Genomic DNA, 23,653 nt, shown 5'->3' on the forward strand with positions numbered 1-23,653 from the left:
TATCAAGATTCAGAACAATATCCAAACTTCAGAATCAGTATAATGAAGAACAAGTTTCTTGGTCGACATTCATCCAGACTTTCTTCATTAAGCTTACTTACTATACTTTTGGCAGCAGGTTCCGTAAAACATTTTGCATACTCAAACAACTCATGAACAACTTCTTTCTCCTTTGATATATTAAATGCTGTAAAGTCAGTAAGTAGCGCATCTCGAAAGAACGTGCACCACGTGCAGTGCCATCTGTTGCCGCCTAGTGAACTAGTCTGGCGGTCGTGCGAATTTCAAGTACGTTCTCGGAAGTTTGTGTGGATTAAATCTCATGTGGTCTAGAGGCTAAGGTACCTGGCTTTCACCCAGAAAGCCAGGATTCGATTCCCGGCATGGAAACACATTGTAGGAGGAGGTCGAATGAACCTGACCCTTCAGTGAGACCGGATTAAAGGAGGTGCCATTAAGTCTTTACTTAAGTCTTAATTACCCGTGTGAAAATTCGTAATATAATTGGCCGTGTTGAGTCTATTACGAGTTTTTAAATGTTAAAAACATAATGATTTATTAAAGTTTAATTAAAAAGAAATCCTGTTCTTAATTCACAATATTGTTACATTTATATATTTCCGAAAAATAATCCATATTCTTAAACATTCTGAACCTTATTTCTGATTTAATTTTTTTCACTTGTTTACGCTGTATTTACAGTCTGTATATTTGAGAGTCGTATGCATCATGTAAACAAATGTCTTGTATTTTGCACCTCCTGTTTACTGGGTGCAAGTTGCATATTCCTATGAAAGGCCTTTCTTTAAGTGAAAAGCGTGGATCTTCTTTGGTAATTCTCTGATGAAGTTGAAGGCTGATTTGTTTGTTTTTGAATTTCCCGCAAATCTACAAGAGGGCTATCTGTGCTAGCCTTCCATAATTTAGCAGTGTAAGACTAAAGGAAAGGCAGCTAGTCATCACCATCCACCGCCAACTCTTGGAATACTCTTTTACCAACGAATAGTGGGATTGACCGTAACATTATAACACCCCACGGCTGAAAAGGCGAGCATGTTTGGTGCGACGGGGATTCGAACTCACGACTCTCGGATTACGAGTCAAACGCCTCAACTCACCTGGCCAAGATGAATGCTTTTCCCAAGATCTTTTATAATATATTGACTATAGTATTGGGAATTATTTGTTTATTTACTAAAAGTTCTATGGATAGACGTTTCAAAAACGTTCACCTTGTCAAATTTAAACAACAACTAGCGTGTTGATAGCCGAGACGATAACACATGGAAAAAATACAGGTAATGGCTAACTCTTTGTTCTTCTGTCTACACTGTAAGTAACACATAGCTGGTTATGTTCATCAATGCCTCCTTCTGTAGTGTTAAAATATAACTATTTTAGGCTTATAGAGATCTCAGAAGTCGTCATTAATTTCAGCATCATGTTGTATACCGGTATGAGTATCCTAGATTATTATTTTTATTGGAATGTAAGACAATGGTTAGATCTTCGTAAAAACCAAATATGCTGCTGCAAACTGGATACAGAAAATTCAGCAACATTTCCTTTTAATTTTTGCGTGTAATCTCGACAAGTATCAGTTGGTAATCCACAAGAAGTGGTCTTGCGAGAAAAACACTTGCGTACCAATTATTTATGATCATATTAGATCATTTTATTGACATAACTAGTCACTTGAACACTTTCTTTAGATTTATTTCCTGTTGCTACAGTTCATCTAGTTGAACACTGGCATAGATTTCAACCTTTAACAAATAAAATATTCTCGAATCAAATAAAGCAAAAACCTTTATCCATATTTTTGTCTTGTTTAGAATATACGGGCAAAACCAATAACATCCTCTGACCAGAATAATTGATTCATGAGTAGTGAGGTTACATGTGGACTTCAGTTTTTTTCCAGGAAAAGATTATGTTTTGTTTCCATTTTTCGGTTTAACTATTGTGGTTCTCTAATTAATTTCATTTGGCAATTTTTACTACTAATGAAAGATGCGACAGCAAGTTTCTAATGCAGCAAAGAACAAATTTGTTAATATCAGGTCATCCCATAATCTCCGACAATTTAATAGAGAAAGTGTATGATCATTTTTGTCTTTGTAGAAGACCTTAATGACTAAAATATGTAGTAGGACGTGTATAAAAATGTTCAGACAAATATAAGAAACTAGCCAAACTCCACTTTTTCAGATCATTAATCAACTAAACCCTTATGAATATGGATGTGTCTGAGGAGCACATTAGGCATATAATGCTTTACGAGTTTAAAAAGAAGGCAATAGTGCAGCAGAAACTACATGAAACATTCAAGTTGTTTATGGTGCAGAGTCTCTGAAAGAAAATGTAGAATGTGGTTTCAGAAGTTCAGATCAGGTGATTACATCTTAAGTGATGCGCCACGTTCAGGTCGTCCTGTTGAGTTTAAAGATGACTTGCTGCTGCTGCACTTTATAAATGTTGTCCCGTAATAGTTGAAGAACTAGCACCGAAGCTTAATTCAACCCATTCAATAGTTCATTCTCATCTGCAACAACTTTGAAAAGTGTCAAAACTTGGAAAATAGGTCCATCATGATTTGACAGAAGCCAACCTTAGAGAAAGAGTGGACACTTGGACTTCTCTGCACTCTAGTGAACGTCACTAATCTATCAACAAGCGCCGCAGACAATGGCTCAGTGCAGGTACACTGGCTAAAGCACAGCCCAAAATGGTCCTCCACCCTAGGAAAGTATTAAGTGTTTGGTGGGATATTATTGGTGCGATCAACTTTGAGTTGCTGCCATTCAATGTAACAATTACATCAAACTTCTGTTGTCAACAGAGCGCTTGAATGTTTCACTGAAAGCAAAGAAGCTTGCTTTGATCAATCATAAAAGGTGTTGTGTTACACGGCCCTACTCACCAAAACATTATATGTGCAAAGATGGAAGAGCTAGACTGGGAAAAACTTCCACATCCTCCTTATTCTCCATACTCCCCCACACACACACATACTGATTATCATCTATTTTGCAGTTTGCAGAAATATCTTTATAGAAAAGAACCTCAAAACACACGATTTCAAAATTACCCTCTACATTCTTTTCCTCCAAATCCCAAGAACTTTATAGAAGTGGAATTCAGAAGCTTGTGAATAGATGGCAGGAAAAGAAATAATTAATAATAATGGAACATGCATTATTGATTAAATAACATTAAAAGCGTTTGAAATCCTTTCTCTTTCTCCGAACTTAAAGTCGGACATTACTTAAGAGATAACCTGACAGTTTTAAAAATAACCAGTGAAAGAAAACCTATTTATCCAAATCCTTAACAGAAGAAGTATAATTACAAACATCCTAGGTAAATTTATCAACATTAGTTTTAAAGGTATTCCAGTTGGCTTTTGTAAAATCAAGCACCTTGGAAGGAGTAGAGATGTTTCTGGTGTTTAGGAAAAGACTTAAAGATGGGGTTATGGATCATCACCCACGTTTTCATAGACGTACAAGTTCAAGGAATAAGAGGACAGGAAACTGGAAGTAGATCTACATAATCTCATGAGGAATTTACGTGGATATGTGTAGGACTGTTATTTAATATAGAGGTTATTGTTTTCAGTAAATTGGCATATTGTACTTTTAAGACTACTGAAGAAGCAATCAGTCTTGAGTGCTTGAAGTTAAGTTTGCCTTTAGCCAAGCAGTGCATATGGCTCATGTGCGATTGAAATTCGGGTAGTTGAAACACTAGAATTAGCAGGGCTGATGAGTTAGTGACACAGACCGTGAACCATAGTTTGGTATGATCCTAGATCGAGTGAACACCTTGTTTTAAGTTGAGAAGCCTCACTCTTGAGGGTGTCAGTTCTCTAGTTTTAAAATATTTGAATCTCTCTGCTGTGTTGTTGAGGTAGTCCTCCCTGGTAAGCTCTTAATTTTTTGTCTTGAAAGATACGCTTTACTCACACTGGAAGTAAATGGCTTTGTGAAACTTAACATACTCTCATGGGTGGCTGTACTTGATACAAACACTACCCTTTGTTAGACAGATGCTTATGAAGGTGATGGTTGGGAGTATATACTTAATTGGTATCTGACTGTCTATAAGAGATGGAAAATCCTTCAACAGTTATGACAGGAGAAAGCTTATGTCCCTGGTAAATGCCGACTGATGTAGTTGTAGATTGATGGCTTGGACTCCAAGAGAAAAGCTTTACTACATCTTTTGGACGAGATTTGGCAGGAATGTTTCTTTCTATTTTTCTGCCTATCTATTAGTTTGACTAGTGAGCTAATTGAGGACAGCATTTCAGATTAATCCAAACGATGGCCCTAATATAACAATAGGGTGTCCAAGTCAGAGAGACTGCTGCAACAATTCTTCAGCATAACTAATTAGTTCGAAGGCAATAGTGATACAGCCATTATTCACGAGTCTCTCTGAAGGGGGTTGTCACTTTCATCACTTTGTGATGTTGAAGCTGACTGTTAAACGAGGGTGCCCGTTATATAATGGATTATGTAAATAAGATTCAGAAAATCATTGTGCGTTGAAACCTATGGAAGATCTTTAACTATTAATTTGATTCTCTCTTATTACTGGAATGACATATGTCTGAATTGATATAATTTTGTGCTCAAACATGTTACAATGTGCCAATTATATTTTGTTTGATAAACCATTTGGTTGAAATAAATCTAAAATTCTTTGATATTTTTGTAACGCAGAGATCACTAGGTTTGTGAGAAAAATTAAGTAAAAATGTTGGCTTGTAGTTTTACTATCTTATGATAAGCAACTTAATAAATTTTGGACTCCCTCCCTTAACAAAATTCTGGATTCGTCCCTGGAAATGTAAGAACAAAGTCTTACAAGAACTTTATCATTGTTAACGTCAGTTCACTCTTGAATTTGGAGTTCGTTTTGTTCCGAATTTCGTTCAAAGCTACACGATTGAAATTTACCCTAGTAATTCTTAATTTAGCACTGAAAGACAAGATAGAAAACAGCTCTAGTCATCACCACCCTCTGCCAACTCTTACCAACAAACAGTGGGATTGTTTGTAAATTAGGACGTCTTCGCAGCTGAAAGGGTGAGCATGTTTGGTGGGACAGATTACGATTTGTTTTGCTTTGAAATTCGCTCAAAGCTACTCGAGGGCTATCTGCGCTAGTCGTCCCTAATTTAGCAGTGTAAAACTAGAGGGAAGGCAGCTAGTCATCACCACGCACCGCCAACTCTTAGGTTACTCTTTTACCAACGAATATTGAATGACCGTCACATTGTAAAGCGCCCACAGCTGAAAGGGCGAGCATTTTTGGTGTGACAGGGATTCGAACCCGCGAATCCGAACTCGGATTACGAGTCGAGTGCCTTATTCACCAGGCCATGCCAGGCCTGGCCTCCACTAAAGGAAGCAATGTGGATGACGTAACAACGTAGACTTTGTACTCGAAAAAAGTAGACAATAAAAATCAGCATGGGAATACAAATGAGCGAAAAAAGGAAAGTAAGTAGGAGTGAAGGCAATGTCCACTTCAGTCCCTGCCAATGTTTTGGAGAAACTATGATCTAGATAAAGAACAGTTATGATGATAAAGAATATGAGAGGTGTTGATAGCAAAAGATATCTGACCTACGATGTCTACATGCAAAAAGGAGCAGAAAAAAAAAAAAAAACAGTTTTAGTAAAAGACGGAACAATAAACAAATGGCCAAAGGATAAGGATATGAAAGGACCACATTGATATTTGAGTCAGGCAAGGTTAATGGAGGCGGATAAATAAGACAAAAAATAGGAGAGGAAAATACGTGACAGGAGTGGGATAAGTTAAATATATTAAATGAAATCATCATGTAGCTCACAATGGTGAGCATTGATAAACTCGTGTCAAAGAGCCAAGTAAAGAAATATGAAAGGTGAAGAACACTAGGGTAGAAAGGTGAGAAACCATGTTGCAGAGACCAATATCAAAAACGCATCATTTCTTGACAGGCATTCAAGGAAGAAGGGTGGACCAAACATGATAGAAATGAAAGTGCCCCTGCAGAGTCTAGATTGCCTTATTATGCTGTGAATATGGTTAACCAGATCACTACTCGCACACTGGTTCATTCAATTCTTGAAACTGAAGCACCAGATGAAGACCTGTATATTCTTTACAGAACACAATATTTAAGCTAGAAACAAATGAGTACTACAAACTCATTTAGAGAATTGATTTGCTCGTTGCGTACATGTAAAATCGTAAGATTGTTTAATCTTTGCTGGAACATTTCGAATGTGACTTCTCAATCTACACAATGCATTACTAATGGGTAATGACTGAAATTATTCTTTAATATCAAGAACTGTAGTGGAAGGTACTTTGACTCGTGAGAAAATCTATAGATGTCTTCAAATCTACATTTGAAGTTAATATGAAGAATGAATAGCTGGACACGTGACAAATTCCTGCTGCAAATCATCTTTGTAAATTTCACTTTCTTCAAACCCTTTACCCTTGCATGCTTTGATCAATAGTTGTGCATATACCTTGTCAGATTGCTCAAAACGATTCTTTATACAATTTACTGTGGCATCTAATCCTTCCTAGTAAAGCTTGGTGATAAAAAACATCAGTGATTTGTAAAACTGGTAATTTTCCAATCCTACTTCATAGTGAGTTGATAATTTGCATCTACGAGACAATTGTGGTTATCCAGCAGTAGCAATTAGCCACCAAATTAACTTTTCGCCAACAGAGATTATGTTTTTTCTGTTTGCAAGGTACCAAGTACGTCAGTGGCGATTTTTCCAACTTACTGTTCTTTGCCACCAGAAATTGGCTTCTGTAGTGGCGATTTACTCATGTTATTGATACGACACAACATTTTACAAAGAATAGCTCCAAAAATAGAGGCAAAAATTTTCATGTGTGATAAAGCCCCTTTAATGCAAGGTTTAATTTCTGTGTCTCCCACTATTTCTGTAACTTCAAATAATTTGGAAAGTAGTGCAATTGTGGATAATGCTACATAAAAGACATTAACATGAATTATTCACCTAGTAGAATATAATACTTGAATTCCTGATGTATGGTTCCACTTTCCATATTATTCACTTGCTTCTAGCCTTGAAGTAATGCTTTATGCCAAGGCGAGCATTTTATCGATTGTGTTTTTCACTATCATCCAAAGCATCTTTGGACACTTTAATGAAAGTGTCACTGGCTAAAAGATAATGGAATTTACACAAGTGTGAGTGTGCACAAGTTGGTTTATGGTTCTTTTGGAATTATGCCAGATTGAGTATCTTCATTATACTGGTTCCATCATAAAACTGTGCTCGTAATTTAGACAAATATATTTCATTTTGTAAGTGTATATAGCAACTTCAAGTAGTGTTACAGCATCAATAGCAGGTACATAACAATTTAATAAATCCTAATTAACCTGTAAAACAAAAACCAGTGGAACAGCCACTGCTTCCACAGATTGATTATAAGATAAGGTATGCCTTAATAGTATTTCTAGAGCAATGCAATTACATTTTTTCCAATCGCAAAATCCTTTCCATATGTAAAATCACAAATCCTATGAAGGTAACGGCCCGGCATGGCCAAGCGTGCGACTGAGGGTCGCGGGTTCGCATCCCCGTCGCGCCAAACAACATGCTCGCCCTTTCAGACGTGGGGGCGTTATAATGTGACGGTCAATCCCACTATTCGTTGGTAAAAAGAGTAGCCCAAGCGTTGGCGGTGGGTGGTGATGACTAGCTGCCTTCCCTCTAGTCTTACACTGCTAAATTAGGGACGGCTAGCACAGATAGCCCTCGAGTAGCTTTGTGCGAAATTCCAAAACAATGAAGGTAACATTTTAACGTATTGTTACACATACAACATGCACTACGCTGCTACGTACACGTATGACATGGACCAAATGACATACACAGCACTCACTATCAACTTAAGTATCATGGCTATGGTACTAGTCCAGATTAATAAGAATTGTAATTATACGGTATAGCTACCTCATGCATTACAGTACAAATACTATACAGTTAAAGTCAACTGTTGGTCCAACATATCACGTGGCGATCTTCCCTTATTTAAAAGGGCAGACAAGCGTGATAGGAAAATGAAGAAAAATCCAGAAGAATAGTGTAGGGAGAAAAACGAATATTGTACAACCTGTTTAAACCGGAAATTCTGTACAAGTCGGAAATATGAACATTTTGAAGCATTATATCAAGATTTCTCTTATAAAAAGGACTTATATGGTGGAACCTGCGTAACATGAACGAGAAAACTATCTTTCACAAACCTCATCTATCAACAAGTTGGATTATAACCTGAGTAAGGCGGAAAACACGTTTTTAGTAAAATATTAATCTCTTATTCAATTAATAATTTGTTTAAAATGTTAATATATTCTCGGACATTTTGTTACAGTAAGTATTAGTTAAATATATTCTGTTCTTTTTTCTACCGTCATTATTTTTGCAGTTAAGTTAGATTCATGATTTGTAGAAATATATTTGTCCTTTCAGTGAAAAATTCTACTTTTTAAATAATTTTCACGAAAAAATAAATTCCTATCCTCTCTAATTTTAAAATTTAGAGGAAAGTTACTCAATACCTTCGTTTTTAAAAAAGCTACTAAATATCTTCAGTAAAAAAATTAAATATGTATGTAACCTTTTAATTAATTTAGGATTAGTGAAATTTAAACTTTGAGAAGATTGATTTAGATGATTCTGTGAACGTTGACAAGAATGTTAACAGAAACTGATGAAACGGTTTTAAAATATATAATAGAATCTCAAGATAGTAACAGTGTGAGAGATTCAGAATATGAACAAAATGGAAAAGATAGTGAAGAAATATAAATAACTACTTCATCGCAAGTGTTAAGTTATATTAACGTTAAAGTTGTATGCAAAAATGAATGGACCAATAAAAATGACATAGAAATAGCGTTCTCTTTTAACCGTATGAGAAAGCCCATTAAAAAAAATGAAACAGTTGAAATTGGACACTTTCTTCAAATACATTTAAGATTTTGTGTACTTATATTTTGAATGTACGTTTGTTCTTATTCTAATAGATATAGCATAAACAGTATAACTTTATTCACAAACGTCTTACTTTCCTCGAGTCATGCAAGTATAACGTTCCACTCAAAAATTATATACAATTAAGGAAATACATGTTCACTACTTGCAAGCTAGAAAACCTGCTTAAGCCGGAATTTTACTCGGTCACCTGCGATTCCGCTTTAGACATGTTTTACTGTATTATGAAAGTCACGAGATCTACAGCCGACAAGTTCCACTAAAAAAAGTTAATGTCGTCACCGCTTAGTTACACTAATTTCCATGGCTTTCAGCCTAGTTTTATCATATTCATCGAATAGAAAATCTGATCTCTTGCTACACCCATCTGTCACGTTCTCTTTCAGGATTCGTTAATAATTCTGTTAAGTTTAATACTATTTTATTTATAACGAACAAAGCCCAGGTTTTGATCCATTAAGTAATATTACATTGTTTCCTGTGTAGATAAAATGTTAATTTATCTACGAGCACAAGCTTCGTTCTCATGGGAAACCCAAGTAGCTGGGATTAATTTGAAACAACTCTTGTCGCATAGTTATAAAAGCCACAAAATTGTAAATTATGAGGCATTGTTTACTTTTTGCATGTTATTATTCTTTGCTTTTTAGGCATTATTCAGTTTAATAAACATTTGGTGCACTACTATCATTAGTATAAAGAAGTAGGAGTTAATGTTATCGATAGCCGAGAACAATAAAAGATCCAGGTAAGTACTTAACTTGTTTTTCATGCGTATTCTTTTATTATTATTAAATTAAAGAAAATTAAAAACAAGAACTTTACGTTAGATCAGTTCAAATCTTTTTAAAACTTTATAAGTTTAGGCCTAAAAATGAACATTACTGTAGCAAGAGTTCCTCAAATAAGTAAAAATTGTCATCCTTACGTGGGTTGGACTTTGCATGAGAAACAAGTAGTAGGATGTGTTACAACACTTAAGAAGGAAAGAGGGGGGGGATATTTGGTAAAAATCAAAACTTCACGATGACAACCTAGAGAAGAAATAAGATTGAAATTTTACTAGAAATGACGAAACAGTTAAAAGGAAGGTCAAGATCAAAGAATTTTAAAAGAAAGGAGAACTTATATTTAAAGAATTAAAAACAAATTATTGCAAAGAATTATTATAACAATGTAGAAGTACAGAAGAAAAAATATATACAAGAATACAATAAAATCGCTGTGGTAGAAAAGAACATTGGTAACAGTGTCATCTAAAAAATAAACTAGTAAATTCAGAAATTAAGCCAGTCACAATTCTAACTTAAAATATCATACGCTACAGTGTATATTTTAGAATTTACTTGATCTACACTTATTAGCACAACTGAATAATCTTCATGTACCTACTCTGTTATTACGAAATATAGTTCCAGGATCTAGCTGTCCAATTCAGCAGCATCACTTAATTAAGGAAACAATGGATTATGATGCAAAATTTCCCATGGGAGACATATCAGGCTTGGTTCAAAGAAAAAAAATCTGAAGTGAAGAGATACTAAAACAAGTTACAAGGTGAATAATTTCCAAATAATCTGTTATATCAAGTCATGGGGGCACAGTTATACCCGAGGAGTATATTGTAAATTCATACATGTTAGGTTGTTAAGAAATGGTTGTCGAAATTCTCATGATGACATTTAAAAAGATGAATATTGAGTAACTTATTTGTTGATTGGTGTAATCCAACATTTGTTGCTTACAAGATATTAGTTGTCTGCTGTTTCAACTCTACTCAGAGTAAGTTTTGCAATCCCCAAGGCAGCATGGACAAGGATTTTTATCTGATATTCCTCTACGACTTCAGCTTAGACAAAAAAGCTACTTAAAGTACGCGAAACGTTAACCAGGCATTCGGCCATGGATATATTACTGAACTGACAATTCAGCATTGGTTCCAAGGGTTTTGACATGGAAAAGAAAGTTTTGAAGACCATGAAGGTTGTGGAAGAAACTAATCCTTAGATGAAAACACATTAAGGTAAACAGTGGAGACAGACCCTCACACAACAGTACATGAACTTGCAGAAAAGATAGTCACAAGCAAATCAAACATTGCCAATCACCTGAATGCAATTGAAAAGATAGAAAAGTTGGATAAGTGGATTCCGCACAAGCCAAGTGAAGATCAACGAAAATCGGCATTATGAGACCTGTCAAGGATGACGCTCCAAAAATTGGACGGATTGGAAATTGGGGTTTTGCCTCATCCACCTTACTCCCCAGATCTTTCCCTTACAGATTTTTTCAGGCATTTTGACAGCTTTTTGAACAATAAATGCTTTTAAAACCAGGCAGCTGCAGAAGTTTTCAAAAAGTTCATGGACCATAAAAACTCCAATTTCTACAGCAGGGGAAGAATCAGTATTATTACACATTGGCAAAAGTGTTTAAGCAAATGGTGCTTACTTTGATTCAAGCATGTTTTACATCACTGGTTTATAATTTACTAAACTTCGTATTTCAAAAATAACATTTCTAGACAACTTAGTATATACTTATGAAATAATCCCCAACTTCAGGGGTTTGAGAAAATCTTAAGTAATTAGAAATAATTAACACAAATGGATGAAAATCCACCTACCTGAGAATATGGCACAACAAGTCATATTTTAATTTCTTTCAAGATATTTACCAGTAATTTTGTTCTTTAAATGGTGTACAGTAAAGTTTATGGAAATTCTCTTACAAAGAAATGTATCAATAATAGATAGATAATATTTATAGCAACTTGAGTTTGAAATCCAAACAGCCTCATTAAATCAAAAAGACATTTGCAACAATTTTAAGTTGATTCTTTGCAACCTAATTTTTCAAAACTAATGCACCTAAAAAGAACACTCTTTGTAATCACAGTTCATAGCTAAAAAAAACTTTAAAATTTTCATAAAACATGTCATTAAATTTTATATCTAAACTCATTGATTTAAAGTGCTCTGAACCTCTTAAGCATTACCATTTGTTTTATCTGTCATTCCTATTGGATTGGGTAAAATATTTAAGTCAATTCTCCTACACAACCAAACCATACCTTACGATGCTTAAACTGTTTGATATTGTAATTATCTTATTTTTTACATTGTTTATAGTAACTGAATATTTGTTTGCTATGTTCTAAATATGTAACAAGTAAAAACTCTTCACTTGTCTAAAATTTCAGCTACTCATAATTCAACTTCTTGCTACCAATTATAAAAGTGCACAATTTTAGTTGAATATGTTCTTCCTGTTAAGTTTAAGAAAATAAAAACCAAAAACAAGTTAGAAATGTTGAGTTGAGCAGTTTAAGTTTACAACAGTTTTGATGAGAGTAGAAAATTTTTTACAACATTGCAATAAAAAGGAAAAATGTGCTTACTTTTCTTCTTTTAGTTATTGAACATTACTTGAGCATCAAATAAAACAAAAACTACATCTGCAGGCATGAATATTACGGTTTAATGAATAATATGAACTGAATAAAAGCAATTACTAACTTTCTACTGCTTACACATCAAATTTTAAAAGAATCTTAAAACAAAACAACAACAACAAATATTACATTGTAAATGTTGTGATCAAAGAAACATACAGAACTTCCACTTAGGTTAAAGAAAGTAAAATTAAATAAGCACACAAAAAACAGCATTTTATTTTATTTATTGTTAGCAGGAAATAGCTATTATGCTTCACAACTAGCAACACTATTAGATGCGACTTATGTAAATAGGCAAAAGGTTGGTTTCAATTAATATAAAATAGGATTCAGTAAGAATCTGAGCAATCTACCTGATTTAAAGGAAGACTGGTACCTCAGAATAATTTATCTATTTATATACACATTTAAATAAAGGAAGACATTAAATAAGAACTATCTAAATATTATTTTAGAATTCTGTTTTAGAATCTCGGGTCAAATATCACCAATTAATTTATAAAAGATTGTAGTTCCATCACTGCTTCATACCTTATCCAGATTCTTAACTTTCCACCAGTTAATAAAACATTTGATTAAACTAAGTTTAGTTGCATACAAAACAAAAATGCATAATTTCATAATATCCCTCCCCCATTCAGCTCTGTTAGATGTATTTGACAAAATGCGTCAAAAAAGCAACAATTACTACGAAATATACCATATTATTTCTACATCAGATCTTAAATGCGGTGTGCCAAAGCAGTCACTCGCGAAATAATTTATTAGAATACTCAGTAAATAAAAATAATCATTAATTACCTGTAGTACTCCTTGTAGTTTTGTGTATAGTGCACTCTCCACTCACATGAACTTAAGACTGCTGCCACAGTTAACAAACTTTCACATTTGCATGCACATGCACATGTATGCACAAGCCCACTAGAAAATGTTCAAACTGCACTATACAAATGCTACAATGTATAAATGATGGCAATTCTAGAATATGTAATCTGAGATTCCAAATTACACAAAAAGAAAACTTCAATGATGACAGTTGTCATGGTGACTAGAAATGGTCATCCCTAACATTTCAGGTAGATTTAAGCTGAATACATGTAGCAAATTTGAGCACTGATAACAAAGCTTTCAATTCAAGGGATGGGACCATTAATTAGGAATGACAGCTGGTATCCAAACTAACAATACAGCTTCAACTCTAAAACAACCATACAAAAAGATGGCAAGCTAAATGCAGTTAGACATTAACTTAACAACAGCACCAACTTTATATAAACATTTGAAGAAGAGTCAAAAGCTGTTAATACAATTAGGATATATACCAGTACTACATAATATCAACAATACACAAGTATTAAAACAAACTACTAAACACAGACATTTCAAGACAATTTGTACAACAAATAAAACTTAAGAAAATGGTACTGTACTGTGTCGACATTGTGAGTTCAGCTATAAAAATAGTTTTTATAGCTGAATTTTTGTTGTAGAAATAGAAGCACTTGTACAAAAAAAAATTAAGACCTTAGCCAGGGTTCATACTTGCAAGTTGAGTTCCAACAACTGTTTTAAGGTACTGATAAAAGTTGCATACACATATATGCAATAAATGATAGGAAAAATGTGATATATAACTAGTGTTTGATATTGGTTTAATTTCCAGATAATCTTTTGTACTTAGATTGTTTTCATTAATTTTATTCAAGTTAAAAACTTCAACTTCAAGCACACAAGTTCACAAGCAGTTGTTGTAGCATACATAATTAGAAAAGTGAAGAATATATAAAATAAAAAATATATAATTTATTCAATACAGAATATGTAGAAACCTTACCATACTCTTTGAAACAAGTTTTTTTTATAAACTTGTATAAAAATCAGTATTGTAAGATGCCAGATTGCCACCCTTTACACTAGAGATATCCAATGTGTTTTGTTGTTTTTTAAAACATGTAACTTGCTGCTGGCTATGAGGAGAACAAGCTGCTGCTACAAAAGTATTTTATTCAATCTTGGGCTCCTCACCTTTGGCAGGACAATTAATTGTTGGAAATGATTTGGGGGATAAATGTTAGAATGAAAAGGTTGTCATACATGTACAAGTTAGAAATCCACAAAAATAAATTTCTAAAAAGAGTTTGAGAGTATAAGATTGTTGAGAGAATTGACAGTGTCAATGCTTTATCTTTCCTTATAGTTAATGGTGACAATGATAGTACTATGATGCAAAAGTATAAATTTGAGTGGTTGGAGTTCATTCAGCTAAGATTTTTCCAACAAGGTGTTTATAGCCTTGGAGATGGGTAGACTTTAGATGCTAAGGAAAGCATAAATTTAAGCAATTTTAATGCAAGGCTCAATAAATATTTGAATGGTAACAGCTAGCTTTCAGCTTTGTTTTTTCAATGTTTATTGGATGGGATTGCTCAGATATAAACAAGTCCCTTATTGTTTTTATACCTTATGCTATACAGTAAAAAAAAAATCACTATGTATATGCTATTAAATATCAATTTCAATGCATGCAATGAGTTGTTAAGACCAAGTATTATGGGATGGCTACAAATATGCAACTTATAACAAACAAGACTTAAATCTTGAGCAAATGTTTTAAAATCCCTTTGCATACATTTTTCCTTTTACTTAGTTTTTCTGGTTCCAAACAAGTAGTAATTTATACTTAATTATTTACTAATTTTAAATTATTAGTTATCTTCATGAACTGTGGTTGAAGCAAAATACTGACCTCTAGATTTTAAGAACAGCAAAACCTTCAATATAGAAAATCAATTATTGCAGTAGTAATGTTATAATATAAATCTTACTTCATATGCAGTTAATATCATTTTCACAGTTATTACCACAAATGGTATCATTTATTTCATCACTAATTTATCTTTAATCCCCCTTATTACAACTACATTTACTTTACTATATTACATAAAAACCTATTAGGACGAAATAGTAAAGAGGAACTTCACTGGAACATTTTGCATTTCAATTACATGAAATAAAACTTGCAGGAAATACAATACTCTGATATACCTATATAAACGTATTATCTCTCTCTCTCTCTCTCTCTCCATAGAAAGAGACAAGAATCTAAATGTTTCATACAATTTTACATTTATAATACTGATTAGTTGTAACAAAACATTTTGCAGCAACAACAACAAAAAACAGTTTTTGCAATACAATCACAAATAATTTTTTGGAAAATTACATTTAGTAATGATGCAGCTAAGCTTCCTGTTGAAATGCCAACTTCACATGGCTAGTATAAGTTAGATATGTTGTCTTATGAAATATGAATGACCATATAAATTGCATGACATGCAATGTTCAACATGTGCTTACAATGCAAGAGTAAAAGGCATAGTTTGTCTTTAAGATACATTTTGCAATAAATTTTCAAAATGTTTCTTATAGCAAAGCCACCTTGGAACTGAACCCCTGATTTTAGTGTAAATCCATAGGACTTATCACTGTTCTAGTGGGAAGGGGGGGAATTTTGAAAGAAATCCATATAAAGTACACAGTAACATGGACTAAGTCCTGTAACACTTAATATTTTATGCAACAAGTCGTGCATGATATAATTATTGGGTTATTTTTAGAACATACTGCAGTGCAATGTGTCAGTGTATTGAAATAAACACCATGTTTATATTGTAAACTTGGCAGCAGTCTTGAAAGATATACAATCGTGTACAATTCCTCTAATCAGTTTATGTTACTGGGATGTTCTTGTTCAGATTATGTGGCTTTTAACAATATTTCAAATCAGAATATTAAAATAATATATATACGTAAATACATAACAAATGGTTAAACACCTGCTTTAGTACTGAATACACTGCTTAGGCTTCATACACTATGAAGAAAGTATTTCTGTAGTGAAATAGTAAAGCATAAAAGTATATAGAGAATATTAATTAGCTCTTAGATACTACTTGTTAATCTGTACGAGATGCATGAACAGGGCGATGCTTTCTCATTACTCGAGCATATGGACCAATATCAGGATCAGTGATAAAATCATAAATAACTTTTATCCAGGAATTATGTTGTGGCAAGTCTTCGTAGTACTCCTTAGCAATTTGTTTGACCTAAAAAGCAATACACATTTCAGTTATTATCTGCACCTTAAGAGTACCAAACTTTCTTCAACTGTATCATTTTTTGTGCTTTTCTTATGTTAAAGAAAAAATTAAAACTACAAAACTTTAGTCTTTAAAAATAGCCATAAAAATAGTAAAGTTAACTGAAGAAAAGGTGTAATGATAAATCTAAAATTCTGTTTTTAATACAAAATTTTTGACAAACAAAAGAAAAACTAGTAATGGAAGAATTTTATTCTCAACAAAGTTTAGGTGACTTTGTCTGCTACATAGCCATTAGCTGGATCAAGTATGTCCACTTTTTAAGTTCAATAGCCAGCCCTATTTAACCATTAGGTAAAATAAAAAACTAATTGTTTTCCTAACTTTATATTTCACAACTGAAATGAAATAACCACTGACATTTGGTACTTCAAACTGTCATATTTCACAAAGATAGACAAAAGTGAAACAGTGAGGCAATGAGTATAATATTGAAGTGCAAATACCTCTTCAAAATGTAGTTAAGACTAATTTCTACTGACATGACTACTAGCAAATTACAGAATTGAGTATATATATAGAAGTTGAATAGCTTAAAATTCAACTAGCTGATTGATGATCTGATAATTGATAATTTTACTTTTGTGATAAAGTCATAAAAGTCAGTCAAAACCCTGACTGACATGCACACACACTTCAAAAGATGTGTAAGCATTTGTATTGTGTGTAATTTGTGCAATTCATCACAAATAATTACAACTAATGACTGGCAAAGATAGTCAAGTGAGGCACTTCATATATCAGTCTTAGTCTTTTTAACAAACTATGTATTCAAGTTATCTTGAACAGATAGTATACTTTCTTCTATTACACAAGTTTTGTTAATAAAGGGAGTTTTATGGTTTGCAAAAAGACTACCATCACATGTCTGGTTAACATTACAGTCAGATATAGTCATTTTCCTTAACTTTTCTTATCACCATAAGTTTGAGTGTTTTTGAAATCTCACTGCTCTTAGCTAACTTTGTTACTCCCAAGATACAAACTTTTAACATTGCCTTAAATGAAAAAAACTTTTTGTTAATGATAGATGCATACTTGGTATTCTAAAAACTGCCTATTCTCGAATTATGTATTCAAGATACATTAAGCTCAACTTACACATTAAACAACATGCATTATTGTGTAGCTACATAACATGAAGAACCAGAGGCATTTGGTACTTCAACTTCCTCTGTCCAACATGAAGGTTTTTCCTCAGAGATCACAAAGCACGCTACTTTAATGAAACTAAAAACACACTGTTGGTGTCATCATTTTAAAACATTCCAACTTCAGTAGCACACTGTCAAAGAGTCTTCAAACTGATAAGAAACTTCATGCTTGCATAAATAAACCATTTATGTGATGCCAACCAGTGTCAAGTCAAAGCTTAACACTAGTATGTGGCATTCAGTTTTTCTTATTAAACAAACAATCTGTGTGACAAGTATCAGTATCAAGACTTGTTTTAAAGTACCATGCTTTTGCTTAAACTAGCTGTGTATTGTTGTGCAATTTGAGGTGCAAGATTTAAGTTTGTTTTAAGACATATCCACAATCACACACAATCAACTAGCAAAACTAATGAATACATACAAGGAATATTTTTAAAACAAAAATCAAGAACAGAAACTGAAACTTTGTTGTTAAAAAAAATTTTTTTTTTTAAGTTTCAAACTCTAACTATCATTTGCTAATAATTTCCATAATTTATTACACAATTAACACCATATTAAAATTCATGTATTTAATAACAACCAAAATTAATATTCTGTCCTACCTTACATACTCAGTATCAATGCCAATGAAGTGCTTTATTTTGTTAAAAAAAGTCAAGAACAAAAGTTATACAGTGTGCAAATACAAATAGATATACATTATGTCACTTGCAAAATATTTAAAAATATAAGCAAAACATACCTGTGGCAGAAGAGAACCTGGCACACTGGGAAAATCATGATGTTCCATATGATAACCTACATTAAAGGTGATCTTGTTCAGAACACCATAGTATGAGTAGGTCTCATAGCCTTTTTTGAACATGTAATGTTCCGAGATGAAATGACCAGCAACTGGATGAAGCCCCATTGCCATCAAGGAACCACCAATCATATAGAAAATAATACGAGCACCTGAAGACGAAATTTAAAATTACTTGCTATTCATAGCTTCACATTATCATGTCATTATTTTATTGAAATAAATATTTCTGAATATAATTATTCAAACTACATATGTAGCACAAGTTATTCCAAGGAGCCGATGGTTTGCAAGAGACATGAGAAAATCCACAATTTTGTCCATTAGCTTGTTCTTTTAGTAGCTGACAGTTAAATACTTTACAAAATCATCTTTTACCATTTCATATTGATCAGTCCAATATGATCTTTTATTGTTTTGTTTTATTTTACTTACTTGGCCAAGAAGCAAAAACGTTTACTTAAAAATCTGTTAGGTAACTTACACACACACACAAAGAAAGAAAGGAGAGATTTTGACATGCAAAAAAATTGCTCATCATTGCTTTTATCATTAAAGTAGATAATTAAACTTTATAATTCTTCTCAAAAATTAAAAAGCTGTGTGCCCAAAAATTAAAATTGTAAATGTTGGTTAAAATTGTATTCATAAAACTAAAACACTAGCTAGTGAAAAATGGTGAGGTTACTATAAGAATACTTTCCACGTACTTCTAAATTAATTTAATAAATGCTCACACAAGACATGCTAACCATACATTCTCTCCCTGATCACGTGTCAAGCTAAAATGTTGAAAAGCTCTTGAAAATAATTTTAACAAAAGGGTCTAGGCATGTTTCAATATGCTGTATCTATAATAAAAAGTTTAAGTTAGGCTATATGTGCACATTAATTCTAACCTTATTTAAGTGCAAAGTAGAGAAGAAAAGTTACTGTTCAATTATGTTTAAAATGGCACATGCAAAAAATACTGCAAGTAATCAAAGCTAAATGAAAAGGCACCGACTATTCAATTTTACCACATTTTAGTCACAATACACTAACGTACAAGTAATGATAATTTCATCATTAACAGTTAGTTGGAAGAATATATGAGAGTATGAGCTTACCATACTATTGACCTAGTCTTTGTATGGCTATGTAGATGACCTAAATGAACTACAGTTCAATATAAGATTACCAGCAAAAACCAAACTGTATTAGGAGGGGGTGGAAATAAAAACACTAAATTCAGTTGTGGTTTTTAGTGTGAAATCCAAAAGGATAATAGTTCAAAAAATGCATAGATGAGCAATGACACCTGCAATTAAGAAGCTGCTGCACTACATTTGATCTATAAATACAAGTTTAACAAAAATCACGACTGGTATTCATGCCTGAGTTCTGTACAAGCAACTCAAAATTTATAGAAATTAAAAGAAACTGCAGAACTGACATCCAAACCAAAATTCTTTAAAAAGTTTAATACATTTACATATGCATGTTACTTTCTTGAATGTAGCTCTTAACTCACTTCAGGAATCATAATTACATTTAATGAACAAGTGTAGAGTAGTAATTAAAGCTTAAACAAAAACACCAAGGATAACTTCAGATGCTCAACACTAAATACAGGAGTTAAAAATCACCATTTATTGCACTCTGCAGTTACACAGTTTCAATTTACCACAAATAGAATATTGCTGTAAATGTAATAGCAACTTCAAATAAAATCTGCACTGATATGGTTCAGAGAAAATAAAATAAGTATACTATGAAAGTAACTATAAACAGTGATGTGGAAGGTAAGTTTTACACAGTAATCACCACATTGAAATAAGATTACTTCAAGACTGTATAATATTTGGCTGGACAGGACAGAACACTGTTGAATATGGATTGTAATACTAGTGATTAAAAAAATCACTAGATTTGTTAGCTGGAAATACCAAAAACAAGAAGACCTATGGTTCAAAATATTTAATTAAAGTAATAATTTGTAAAAGATTAACATGTAATAAAAAATAAGACTTGCTATATAGTTTTTCTGATATTTAATTATCAAATCATAAAAAGTAACAGAAGTGTCTTGAGCTTAAAAATGCACAAGACTTGTACTCACCACACACATAGTACAACATCACATTGAAAACTAGTTGAAACAGTGTGTTAATAACTTCCAGTAAAGTAGGGGACTTGGGATACTTGAAAAATGGCCTCAGAGCATAGAAAAATGGCTGAAGAATCACCCAGATGAATTTGGTAAAAGTTGTGCAGAAAAGTTTAGCTTCCAAGTAAGAAGGAATATCTGTATCTAAAATTTCATCTCCCTATCAACAGAATATATTGCTTATAATTCCTCTTTCAGTCTAGGTTAACATTTCTTTTAAAGCAAATGCACACAAACATTCACAAAGGAAGTGTACATTTCAAAGAGACAGTACATCTTATTGAATATAGTTGTAAATATCTTAAATACAGATAATTTATTACTAATACACTTTAAAATTAAGAGAGTTACTTAGCATCTTTTATATGACTAACCTTATTCTCAGAGCTTTGACTGAAAAACATGACATCTTCATTCATTTTACAAAGATATTATCACACTCCATCATAAATTACATACTAATGTTGACACTGTTCAGTGTCAAGTATTAATGAACATGTTCTATTTTTAAAAACTGTCAATTTTTAGAGTGAAAGTTAACTGTACAAGAAAACATCTCAAGAAAGAACCTAAGAATTGAAGGCTAATGATCATAATAAATAACTAATACAACATACAAACAAGAGTTCCAAGGGAAAATACAAGTATTTGAATAATAGGAATTAAATTGCAACATGAACAAGCTATTAACTAATTTCTATTAAAAAGACTGTTTGTAAATGGGAACAGCAACAACTCCAAACAAGGAACTTCTCTAAAAAGTGCATGAAGTTTATATACATGAAACTTAAGAGAAAACAGCTGCAGTTAGCAAATATTTCATATACCTGATATCTGTGATGTTCCAGGTGATACTTCTTAAAGGAAACAGACATAGGAATTCCAATTGGAAGATTTGCAAACATTCCAAATATACGATTTGTCAGTGGTCTCGCATGCCCAAATGCCAAGTTGTGGGATATTTCATGAATAGCCAACATCAAAGAATGATTTATTACACCACCAAAACAGTAAGCCACAATAACAATGGTAACCCAGGAAGCATCCTTGAGCAACCAGAACATCAGCAACTGTGTCAGAACCATTGTAAATACAACGTACTTAAAAACAGGGTCATATCCCATCAAGTTCTTTATCTCTGGATATTTTTCTGTAAAACAGAAAAAACAAGTGTTACTTAAAATCACAACAAGTAAAAAAAATGTTTAAAAATTAATATAAACGTGAGAAATATTTTGCATGCCAAATTCTAATCATTATACATTTGTTATTACAGTGGTAAAAGCAACATCATATAATTCTTACTTTTAAGATGGAACTAGCTGTAACTCAAGAGTAAGAAACTGATACAAAATCCTGTAACAATTGTTTATAAAGGCGATTTTTCCCACAATTAGAACAAAAGAAACTAAAACGAAACAATCGTTGCCAAAATAAAAAAGTAAAACAGGTGTTACTAGGTGGATAAATTTTTTAAAAAAATTCCTACTTTATTTGGCAGCATAATCCATATAGTTAATGTTTTTCTTCTAGCAAAGCCACATTGGGTTCTCTGCCAAATCGAGGGGAATTGAACCTCCAATTTTGGCGTTGTAAATCCGTAGACTTATCACTGTACTAGCAGGGAACCATGTAGTTAAATCAAGCAATCTAAATTTGCTAACCACACAGTAGAGATTGGAAATTGTTAAAAAATATATCCAACTAGTATCACTTGTTTTACCTTTCACTGCAGTAAAGATCCGTAGTTTGTACTAAAATTAAATTTTCCCTATTTATCCGTTGTTGTTTTCTTTCTTTCTTTCTTTTACAGGAACGGCTTTTACAAGAATTAAAACTACAGTGAAAATTTATAAAATTTAAATACCACAGATAAATTTATAAAAGCTATCAAAACAGGAATAAAAGTTTATAAATTTGAGATTGTGGTTTTAACTCGTTTCATTTACTTTTCGTAGAAGGATACTTACTTCATTTATACATTTCAATTTACCGAAATATAAAGTATGCCCACACCCAAGTCAAGTAATAACCCACGCCGTCCAACAGTTATCGCTGTTGACGTGCTCAGGCAGGTAGGTAGGTAGGTAGTACATGAAAACAAAAAGTTACTGTTTTAACAATTCAAGTTTCTATACCGGAAATGTTAGCGACCTTTTTAACGTATTAGTATATATGCGCACACCATATTGTAACCAAAACTGTGAATGGTTAGTTTTGGCTTAGGAATTCAATAGGGTGGTTTCTCAGTGCTTGAATTATTTAAAAACTAACGATAAGTGCAATTAAAAATACCACTACCTGAAAGTTATGTAAGAGCTATATTTAAAAAAATAAAATCTTGGATTAACATTTATGTACCACACTATTGTGTAGTGCAATTTAACATTGTATTATGTATTTGATGTTAAAGTCAAACTACTCATTTACCCGAGATTAATATAGTAATAGTTCATGATTAATACCAGATACAATAAATTTATTCCATACAAAAATAAAATATACTTCAAAAGGCTCTAGAAATTATTCCACTATAATATGCAAACTGTAGTATGGTCGAAGAGTATTGCTTTTCCCATGAAGATCACCTTGCATTCTGAATGACGTCATTTCACGTACATCTTAAATACAAATGTTTATTAATGTTAAGTTTGTGGGTATAATAGACCTATACAGTTGACTAAAAGTTCGCTACTTCTTTTGCAAGATACATGTCGTAAATTTGGAATTACAGCTAACACTTCTCCAGTATGGGATCAATCCAACATCTTGAATGACCCCAAACCTATCTGGTTACGATTTGCAATATTTAACAGCACTTTCTTTTGGTGGGTAACAGTTTAAATTTTGTAGCAGTGCACAA

The 23,653-nt window shown here is 32.7% G+C and overlaps 1 protein-coding gene across 2 annotated transcripts in view; it reads right to left on the reverse strand.

The window, feature by feature from the left end:
- Nucleotides 1–12,517: 12,517 nt before the first annotated feature.
- The window catches only part of ifc (delta4-sphingolipid-FADS-like protein ifc), a 46,155-nt gene continuing 35,019 nt past the window's right edge, over nucleotides 12,518–23,653 (reverse strand). For both annotated transcript variants that reach the window (XM_076455522.1, XM_076455523.1), the window contains exons 2-5: nucleotides 21,618–21,940; nucleotides 20,743–20,950; nucleotides 18,582–18,793; nucleotides 12,518–16,625 (exon numbers count right to left, since the gene is read on the reverse strand). In XM_076455522.1, the coding sequence (XP_076311637.1) occupies nucleotides 16,473–16,625; nucleotides 18,582–18,793; nucleotides 20,743–20,950; nucleotides 21,618–21,940 (896 nt within the window). In that variant the 3' untranslated portion in view covers nucleotides 12,518–16,472. The remainder of the gene's footprint in view (nucleotides 16,626–18,581; nucleotides 18,794–20,742; nucleotides 20,951–21,617; nucleotides 21,941–23,653) is intronic.

Source organism: Tachypleus tridentatus, chromosome 9 (genome assembly GCF_004210375.1).
Source record: "Tachypleus tridentatus isolate NWPU-2018 chromosome 9, ASM421037v1, whole genome shotgun sequence".
Lineage (NCBI taxonomy): Eukaryota > Metazoa > Arthropoda > Merostomata > Xiphosura > Limulidae > Tachypleus > Tachypleus tridentatus.